The sequence below is a fragment of the Solea solea genome, chromosome 3 (genome assembly GCF_958295425.1).
Source record: "Solea solea chromosome 3, fSolSol10.1, whole genome shotgun sequence".
Lineage (NCBI taxonomy): Eukaryota > Metazoa > Chordata > Actinopteri > Pleuronectiformes > Soleidae > Solea > Solea solea.
Window position 1 is genome coordinate 5,573,111 of NC_081136.1, and position 8,311 is coordinate 5,581,421.

An 8,311-nucleotide genomic window follows, 5' to 3' on the forward strand; every position below is an offset into this window, starting at 1 on the left:
AATGATTCTGTAATGTTTTCATCACACAGGCTTCTGTCAGACTTCCTCTCCCCAGTCCTGTTCTCTATTATAGAGAAACAGCTTTGACGGGTGGTTTCTTAAGAAACCAGAAGAAAAGTACAAATGATTTAAGAGTCTATGGTGACATCTGTGTACCATGATGCAGCGGTACACTATGTGTAACACTATAGAGATATAAAAAAAATGTACTAGCTCTAGTGCCGTGGTTCTCCAACTGTGGTACATAAGCTTCCTCTGGTGGTACTTGAGGGAAATGCTTTTCTACCAGGAGATTCTCACTCCATCTTAATCTAATAATCTAGTATATGTGAGGAAGAGGAGGATGATGAGAGAGCAGATGATCTTATTGGGAATAAATCTGCCTCCTGTGAAAAGTCTGTAGCCAACTTTGCTCGGCCTTTTTACGCCACTGTGTTTTTAACGTTGGTGATCATGGTGTTACTGAGAGAGCTCAGTGTTTTCTCAGGTGGTACTTGGGAGACTATTTGTGCTTTTCTAAAAGTAAATGTTTACCTCCCTCTTGTTGTGGGAAAAGTTGGAGTCAGTCACAAATGATACACATTTTGAAAAGATTTTAAGGTGAAGAAATAATGAAAAAATACAACAAAGGAAAAGGAAACTACCCCCAACTGGGTGAAGCAGCGGAAGGACATTTTTAGACTATGACTGCAGTTATGTCGGTGAAGGTTCTCAGTCATCCAGATCGTAATCTTCTTCAGTAGTGAGCTGTGGGCTACTGGACTCTGATCCAAGAGGCTTCTTTAGTTCTGACTAACAAGTGGGAAGAACCAGGTACTTAACCCTTGAGGCCGATACCGGTCTAGAGAGTCGTTCGGTTGAACAATTCAGATCGTTCACCAAGGAGCCATCGATGAGTCTGACTTTCACACACACACACACATAAACACACTGTATATAGTTACATTTAGTAGATATTGTTTCAATCTTTGATGCCTTTTTAATAATAATAATTGAAGTCCGTCAAGCAAACTGTTGTACTGTTATGCCATTAAAAGACAGACGGTTCCCTGCATTTATAGTTAATAAAGCCATAAAATCTAATAATGATTTTTCATTGCATTTTCATGCTTTGAGAATTATTTCAGTCATTTCCACTTGTGTGTGGCGCAAAACATGCCAACTGCGAGAAAGACTCTTGACAATAATGCACCCAAAAGTGTTTCCTTCTCCTTTTTTTTTTTAAACAAAGATTTTTATTAAAAGAAAAAGATGAGATGATAATGAAATAATTAATCAACAAGCTTTGTACATCAGGAGCCTTGTTCCAGTGATGACCTACAGACCAACAGAGGGTCCACACGGTAGAGTAGGTCAAGAAGGTCGTAGGTTCGATTCCTGGTTCAACTGAGGGCCTTTGTCTGTGTGGACTTTGCATGTTCTCCCTGTGTGTGTTTGGGTTCTTTATGGGTTCTCCAGTTTCATCCCGCACTCCACAAACATGCAGTGGTTAATTTTACACTGAGTACCAAGCCAATCCCGGCTGACATTAAAAAAGAAAATTGTTCATGGAGGTCTTTTATGGTTAACGTTGAGCGTCATCTGGTCAATTTGGCTAATTGCTGATTTGCCTATCCATGCTAATATTTCTACATGCACCTGAATCTAGATTTTCATAGTTGCAGTCAAGCTCCTCCCCTTTATGATGTTGGCGTCCTGTGAGAAAAAAAGAAAATTTAAAATATATTTTCACATAAAACAAAATCTCAAATAACAATATTTAACAATCAGAAAATCACTGCGTAAATTGTCCGTAACAATTATTGTCCCCTTAGATATAATAATCTTTCATCTTTTTCCCACAATAACCATTTCTTTACAATTATTTTAAACGTAATTACAGATATAAAAAAATAGGGCCCACGTGCAGTACCGTCACAGCCCAGTAGGGTGACTTCCCCAGCTGAGCTGCCTCTACACTGGCCCTACTTGTCATGTTAGTATTGCATCTTTCAGGTCACTGAGCAAACGCTGTCGATTAGCGATAGCGTTCGTAACATTTAACTAGAATTTTGACTAAAATATGTCAGTGACAACAACGTTTCTTACTAAGAGAGCGCACGATAAAAGCATCACAATTTCTGACACTGCTTTGATGCATTCGCGCTATTAGTGGGCTCATGCTTTTGTGGCTAAATAAAAATAAGAAACTTAAGACTTTTTAAGGACGCTTTAGCGATCAAAACATCTGGTACTGACCAAAAACATTTGCATTGTCTTTTAGAACTTGTTTTAGTAGTTGGCCCTGAGGGAATTAACATGGCATAAGATAAAAAATGGGTAAAATTTCAGGCGACAGTCTACCGAAAATATCACAATCACAAGTCACAATCACATTAGTCTATGTAGGAGCCTAAATTGAAAATACCCTACCAGTCCCAGTGTTTCCAGAGCCTCCAACTGTTTCATAGATACAAACGTCACCTACAAATACAGCACAGGGTGTAAATGTTATTCTCACAAATGTAATAACCGGACAAAGAAAATGGGACTGTCCTCCAACGAAAGATAAGTATGTGTCGTATGCAGGAATTACGACCCATAAATAACAGCAGGTACCTTGGATGTGTCGACGTTGAGTAGCTTCGTTGAGGTTTCCAATGGCAGTTCGCTTAGTGGTTAAAGCACTGTACTTTCATGTGATTGACACAGATTTAAATCCCACATTAAGGCCCTGGTATATTGTGCAACCGAGATTATGGAACCGCGTGCAAGGAGCTCGTTTGGTGCGAGTGGACAGCAAATGAATTTCGGAAAAATGTCGGTGCCAAAAAAAAACATAATTACGTTTCAGTTGGAGGACAGGTTGAAGAAAATGGCTGTGAAAACATTGGAAGCCTGACCGTGAAGAAGAGTCGAGTACACCTGCTGTTGATTTTCACCTTGATTGACAGTTTGGTCTGTGGCAAATGTCTGACTGTTGAAAATATGCATTCAAAAATAAGTATGTAATATAAAAATCTTATTACAGTATGTATATATCTGCCGCAGTATTAGGAATTGCTGTGATGATGGAGACAAAACAATGGAGTGCCTTTACCAACCTGTTACCATTTGAGTCTGTGGGGAAAAATATACAGTAATTATTATATATTACATGGTTTTGTGTAAAGTTGAAGCACTGCTCCATGTTACTCATCTAAAAAATAATGCCCTGTATTACTTTAAAAAGAAAAACATCCCACCTTTAGACTTTCTGTAGCAAAAAAACAGCAGCAGAGGAATTATTACTAAAACTCCACAAACCAATCCACCAATCAGAGGCAAATGACCTGGAGAACTTTCTGGTTTGGACCATGCTGTAACAAAATAATCACTGTTATTTGTGTGATGATATTGTCACATAAAAAAAGCTTAAATCATACCCACATTTGACTGAAATCCAACTCTGTGGTGAAGTCAGAGTCTGCTGAGAATATTTTCCTTCACATCTGTAAAAGCCTTCATGTGACTCTGACACCGCAGGGATCGTCAGCTCCCATCTCGTGTCATTCTGGACGACTTTGTCGTTTTGATAGAAGACAACATTAGCAACAAAGTTCCCCGTCTTCAGCTTGCAGCGAAGAGTAACAGCTGCTCCTTCAGCCACAGGATGTGCCGGACTCTCAAGTAGAATACCTTTGACTAAACAACCAAAAGGAAGAATGTGAAGTTTTATTTGCACCATTTTTAACAAACGTTCTTCAAGTTCAAGCCCAAGTCGAGTCACCAAAGGTCATCGAGGATGAGCTTAAATGATGTTGCAAGGTTTTAACCTTTGCTCATTGGTTTAATCTCAGTTTCTAAGAAAAAAGTCATAATTCTGACTTTAATCTCAAAATTCTGCGGAGAAAAAAAACAGAATTCTGAGAAAAAACTGTGTCCGTCTTCAGCGACTTATATTCAGAATATAAACAATACACAGAATTAATAAAGGGGAAACTTACGTGATGTACTGATGTTGACAGCGCTGCTGAATTGTCCTGACTTAGACTCGCACCAGTACACTGCATGTTGCTCATTTAACTTAGTGATGCATGTTGATCCATTCAGTGTCCCAAAGCTGGAGCATCGCTGACTCATAAAACCGTCTTTAAACTTCACCACTGTCCACTGTGTGGACGAGTTTCCCTCACAGGTCAGTGACACAGAGTCTGACTTGAAGTGTTGAACTTTGTCAGGACTCACTCTGAGAGACGGTGGTGACTGAAACTCTGAAAAACAAATATCATTTATAACATTTTCTCAGAATTACAATCTGATTATTTTCAATTCTGACTTTTTCCATTCTGCTTTTTTTTCAGAATTCAGAATTGAAAAAAATCCAAATTCTGATTTTAATCTCAAAATTCTGTGAAAAAGTCAGAATTCTGATTTTTTTTTCTGTTCTGACATTTTTTGTTTGTTTTTAAGTAAAGTCAGATGTGGCCCTACTATCCTCAACCACAACAGAAACATAAAAAAATGATTCTTTTTTTTTAAATGTAAATGATCATTGGAACAAGAAGAAGAGGGAAAGCAAATAAACAAGTACGCAAACTGACCTCTGGACCAGACAAATTTGGGATTACTGTAAAATGTGTAATTCACTGGGTCTCCTCTTCCTGCTCTGCATGTATACCCTGCTGTATTTGTGTGATTATAGACGACATAGGAATCCTGTGTGGTCCCGTTTGTGCTTCCAGGGAGCAGCTCATAGTCATAGAAGTCTGCTTTATCAGGAATAAGCTTGTACCAGTAGAACCTCCAGCCTGCAGATGGATGTTCAGCAGCACAGTTCAGATTAACTGACGCTCCGGGATTTGGCCACAATGACGACACAGAGAGTTTAGGTGAACCTGTCGGAAGATTAAAAAACTGATTTGAAGGTTTTTGTCAATCCATCTCCAAATATAAATCATATCATGCAAATATTATATATTTTAAGTGTGGTTATCAAAATGAACTTAAACCCCCAAACGATACGATACTTCATGGGAGAAGAATATTTGTTACACAGTTGAAAGGACTAAAATGACTGTATCCGACTGATATCGGTATTGGCAGGTACTTCGGTTTATATCGGTATCGTGACATCCCTACTGAAAACATAGCTGCTCGCAGATTGATACCATTCATCACCAAAAATAATCTACGTCAAATGTGTTTGCCCTTTAATCTCATTGTTTGACAGAGAAAATTAGCAATTTTATCTTGTGGGAAGAAGAGATTTTAACAATTTAACAAAACACGCACCAACCAAGACCTATGTTAGCTTAGGTCTACCTTGCCACTCTATCTCACAGTTTGACAGACTTGTCCAACAGAAAACTGAAGTTAAAAACCATTTACTCTCCCACACCAATGTCCATAGAGAAAATCAGCAATTTTAGCTGCTGCTCTACTTCTGCTTCAAGTGGTCAGTTTGTGTCACTGAGGTAAATCCAAACACAGGAGTTTAAACACAGAAGTCACAAAATAACACATTAGAACTTACTAATGGAGGCAGCAGTGGATCAGAAACTCCTGTGTGCTGTGATGTAAAATCACTGCTTTTCTCTATGGGCTTTGGTGTGGGAGAGGGAGATTAAATGAATTTAATTTCCCAGCCTCTATCACAGTGAGACAACGTGGCAAACACATTCTTAAGCAGATGTAGATTTGATTCGTGAGACTTGTTCTTTTCTTTAATGATTTCATTTTCAGTGAGGGTGATTATCCCTTATTAATGCATTATTTTACACTTAAATAAAAACAATTTTATATCCAGCAAAACAAAAACATACCAATTACTGTCAGTGTGAAAGCTTTACTCCACCGCGTTTGGCCATATGTACTTCTGGCCCTACACATGTAGTCTGATGATGTTGTAGCATTGACAACTTCATGTTCCGTTTTATTTTCTGGAAGATCAACTTGCTGTTTCATCCACTCATACTCCCATATGACGTTTTCTCCACCCTTCATCTCACACGTGAGCCTGGTCTTCTCTCCGTAGAAAACCTCAGGCCAGTTGTGGTTCAGCTTCACAACAGGTGTGATTGCAACTTGCAATTAAAGCAGCAGAAAAGGTCAAATACACATACGTGTCGACAGCTAAAAACGCAGTGTTTCACTTTGAATTTTTTCATTTAAAATAAAAAAGTTTGCTCATACCAAATGTGTCACTCTGCTTGGTGTAGTAACGTGGAGTTCCTCGTCCTCCTGCGCACCAGTAAAGTCCTTCCTGTGAGACACTGATTCTGTCATTCGAGTGGAAAATGGCGCCCCCTGCAGTCAGAGGTTGGGCGTTTGTGCCACTGTACCAGGAATATTCCCAGCCAGGTGTTGATGGGCTCACAGAGCAGGTCAACATCACAGCGCCCACTGTTGAACTGTTGCCTTCCAAAATCACTGCCTTAGGTCTGTACGCTGTTCAATTTGGAATAAAAGTATATAAATGGACATAATTATTCTCATAGAAAAAAAAAAAATTATTTTGTGGCTTTATAACCAGCTGCAGAACAAGTTTATATGTAAACACTTTTAAAATCGTCAAGCAAAAACACAAAATCTTGAAATATCTCTTAATTTTAGGGGGGTTTTAAAGTTAGAAAAAAACAAGAAAATGTTTATTTTTCAAATCATTTGCTTTAACTAAAAAGAAACAAAATCACAGACTGAACGTCATCATTTACCTCGAGACAGATGAAGTTGCCAAAGTCGCACTTACTGTTAAAAAATATCAATTACTTTTATTATTATTATTATTATTATTACTAAAATGATTGACGTTTCACAATCAAAAAAGTGTACAAATCATTGTCCTTTGTTAATTTTTAACATATTTTGTACTTTAATTTCCCCTCCATTATAATTTCTCATTTCCATTTTAAGCTTTAAATACACATAGATGAAATAAAGGTGTAAATATAGACACTTACCTAAAACTGTTAGATGAACCTTATTACTTTCCTCCTGATTTTCTGATTGTTTATTATGAACAGTGCAAGAGTAGTGTCCTGTTAGTATGTATTGTGTGTTTATCTGATATTTCTTAATGTAACTGTACCCGGTTAGACGTTGACCGTCTCTGTTGAATAAATACCACCAGTCGGTCTCTTGTCCCTCCTTCACGTCACATATGAGGGTGACAGACTCTCCATAGAAAAATACTGACCAGTTTGGTTCAACGGTCAGAACAACTAAAACAAAAGAAACAAATGTTTTAAAAATTGAAATACAATTAAAAAACCAGTAGAACAAATCCACACGCTAAAGAAACTTGTTCTTTTATTAGGGTTTGAGCACAAGGAGCGTAGAACCCTGTTGAAACTCAAGGAGTTATTCTTCTTCTTCTTCCTCGAAAAAAACCCAACTTTATTTTTAGTTTAGAATCTCAAGAAAGAAACAGAATAAATAAAGAATAAGTGCGTGTTCGGTCTAAATCTAACATAACATGTACTGTCATGATAAGTTCAACTATATAAGTAAAATAAGATGGGGAAATTTGCTAATCTTTTGAAAAAAGAAAGAAAGAAAGAAATAATCTTGGCAGGCTTGTTTTGCAATAGAAAAAAAATCTCCATTTAAGAAACAACTTTGTCTTAATAACATATTACATCTTATTTTAAGTGAATTTAATCTCATTTAAGTGAATATTTCTCACATAACAGAATTTCTTTGCTTGTGATAAGAACAACTTTGTTAGATTTTGGCCAGTTTTGTACACTTTCTTGTTGTTTTTCCTCGTTTTAGGGCACATTACAGTCTGAAAGTTAACAAACTAGTTTTCAATATTCTAGCCAAGCAACATTTGCCAGATTAAAACAATAAAATTGAATGGAGCATTTGTCTTATTTTGTCTTAATCCAATTCTCTTCAAGAAGTTCAAAACTTAACATTTTGACATCAAATTTGAGTATTCCATTAACATTATTCTTCGCAGAATCAACTATTTTATGAATCCAAAATCAGTATTGGAGCCCACATTGATACAGATAGTGTATCCAAAGATCAATAAATCGGCAATAATAAAAGAAAAGGTTGAGACTTACCTTCAGCTTGTCCACAGTACAAGAGAAGATTCAGTGCTTCAAGTGAAAAATAGAAAGTCAGACATGATCAAACTGACAAAGAAACGATGAAAACTAAAGCGTAAGTGAGCGACTTGGAAAAATTAAGTGACTCACAGAATAATCCCAGCACGCAGAGCAAAGTCTGTTCCATCCTAACGTCCAAAAACCGATGCTCTGTTAATCTCCTGATGGAAATTTCTCCTCAAACTTGAACGTGTACAAAGAGAAAACAAGAAGCTTTGAGAAACAGAAGTGCA

The 8,311-nt window shown here is 37.2% G+C and overlaps 1 protein-coding gene across 1 annotated transcript; it reads right to left on the minus strand.

The window, feature by feature from the left end:
• Positions 1–1,228: 1,228 nt before the first annotated feature.
• Positions 1,229–8,311, minus strand: LOC131456591 (hemicentin-1-like). The gene is made up of 12 exons (XM_058625057.1): positions 8,169–8,311; positions 8,034–8,069; positions 6,154–6,408; positions 5,784–6,044; positions 4,563–4,856; positions 3,966–4,232; positions 3,409–3,663; positions 3,225–3,338; positions 3,084–3,099; positions 2,883–2,956; positions 2,413–2,463; positions 1,229–1,695 (listed from the first exon to the last, which is right to left on the minus strand). The coding sequence occupies exons 1-12, from the start codon at positions 8,203–8,205 to the stop codon at positions 1,595–1,597; spliced, it is 1,761 nt and encodes a 586-aa protein (XP_058481040.1). The 5' UTR covers positions 8,206–8,311; the 3' UTR covers positions 1,229–1,594.

Bases quoted from the DNA above. Each gene is read 5' to 3' on its own strand.
- LOC131456591 (XM_058625057.1), bottom strand. From the start codon at position 8,205: ATGGAACAGACTTTGCTCTGCGTGCTGGGATTATTCT. The intron at 6,409-8,033 runs GTAAGTCTCAAC...CAAATTGAACAG, and splicing joins GTACTGTGGACAAGCTGAAG to CGTACAGACCTAAGGCAGTG. The intron at 2,464-2,882 runs GTCAGGCTTCCA...CTGTATTTGTAG, and splicing joins GTACTCGACTCTTCTTCACG to GTGACGTTTGTATCTATGAA.